The 1,464-nt window shown below is 45.8% G+C and overlaps 1 protein-coding gene across 1 annotated transcript; it reads left to right on the forward strand.

Annotated features, from left to right (window-relative positions):
- Window positions 1-452: 452 nt before the first annotated feature.
- Window positions 453-1,415, forward strand: LOC109378646 (olfactory receptor 51Q1-like). Its single transcript, XM_019634955.1, has one exon. The coding sequence runs from the start codon at window positions 468-470 to the stop codon at window positions 1,413-1,415; it is 948 nt and encodes a 315-aa protein (XP_019490500.1). The 5' UTR covers window positions 453-467.
- Window positions 1,416-1,464: the final 49 nt, after the last annotated feature.

Below are 1,464 nucleotides of genomic sequence, written 5' to 3' on the forward strand. Positions count from 1 at the left end.
ACAAGAGAAGGGGCGAGAATGTGGTTATAAAACAAAAAAAGAAAAAAATACAAAAGGATATGCTGGATAAAAAAAGGATGATGACTAGTATTAGCCATTACATTTGCAGTTAGGAGTCCATTTTGACTCTTTGTGAGACTAATATTGGTTGCAGGATTTGGATGAAAGGCAGATGCCAGAGCATTAAGAGCTGATAGGGAGTGGGAAAATAGAAGCAGAAAATAAATTTTAAAGAGAGCTTCTTCTGAGTTAATGTGTTGAGTGATCAAGGCAATACGATTGTGGGAAAGCAATCTTTACAGAGACAGGCTAATAATGTGTTTTTTAATCTTTCCTCAGTTACACTCAATAACTCTGAAAGTTTATTTATAGAAAGGTTAAATCAAATGAGGCAAAGACAAAGATTATTTCTATGTTTGTGTTTCTCACTGAGAAAAGACCCTGATGTGAAGTTCCACTCATCAACCATGTCTGAAGTGACTAACACCACACAAAACTCCTTCTACTTCATCCTCACGGGCATCCCTGGATTTGAGGCTTCGCACATCTGGATCTCCATCCCCTTCTGCTGTCTCTACACCATCTCCATTGTAGGGAACATCACCGTTCTCACTGTCATCCGCATAGAGCCAGCCCTCCACCAGCCTATGTACCAGTTTCTCTCCATGCTGGCACTGACTGACCTTGGTCTCACCCTCACCACCCTGCCCACAGTCATGCAGATCCTCTGGTATGACATTCGTAAGATCAGCTTTGAGGCCTGTTTCACCCAATTTTTCTTCCTCCATGGATTCTCCTTCATGGAATCTTCTGTGTTGTTGGCCATGTCCTTTGACTGCTATGTGGCCATCTGCCGCCCTCTCCATTATGCCACCATCCTCACCAGGCAGGTCGTCTGCAGGACCGGGTTAGCCATCATTTGCCGCTGTGTTCTGGCTGTTCTTCCCTCCCTTTTCCTACTCAAGCGCCTGCCCTTCTGCCGCTCCCACCTTCTCTCCCACTCCTACTGCCTCCACCAGGACATGATTCGTCTGGTCTGTGGTGACATCCGGTTCAACAGCTGGTATGGATTTGCGCTGGTTTTGCTCATCATTGTCATGGACCCTCTGCTCATCGTGCTGTCTTACACACTCATCTTGAAAAGTATCCTGGGCACAGCCACCAGGACTGAGCGGTTCCGGGCCCTCAATAACTGTCTGTCTCACATCCTGGCTCTTCTGGTTCTCTATGTTCCCATGGTTGGGCTTTCTATGACCCACCGCTTTGCCAAGCATGCCTCTCCACTGGTCCACGTTATCATAGCCAATATCTACCTGTTGGCACCTCCTGTGATGAACCCCATCATTTACAGTGTAAAGACTAAGCAGATCCGCCAGGGAATTTTCCGCTTACTCTTCCAGAGGAAAGTGCACTAACTCTTGGAATTTAGGCTTATGGGAGTAATTTGATATAATTACATGGAGT

This window comes from Hipposideros armiger, unplaced genomic scaffold (assembly GCF_001890085.2).
Source record: "Hipposideros armiger isolate ML-2016 unplaced genomic scaffold, ASM189008v1 scaffold_2353, whole genome shotgun sequence".
Lineage (NCBI taxonomy): Eukaryota > Metazoa > Chordata > Mammalia > Chiroptera > Hipposideridae > Hipposideros > Hipposideros armiger.

Excerpts from the sequence above, each read along its gene's own strand:
- LOC109378646 (XM_019634955.1), top strand. The coding sequence starts at position 468 with ATGTCTGAAGTGACTAACACCACACAAAACTCCTTCTACTTCATCCTC.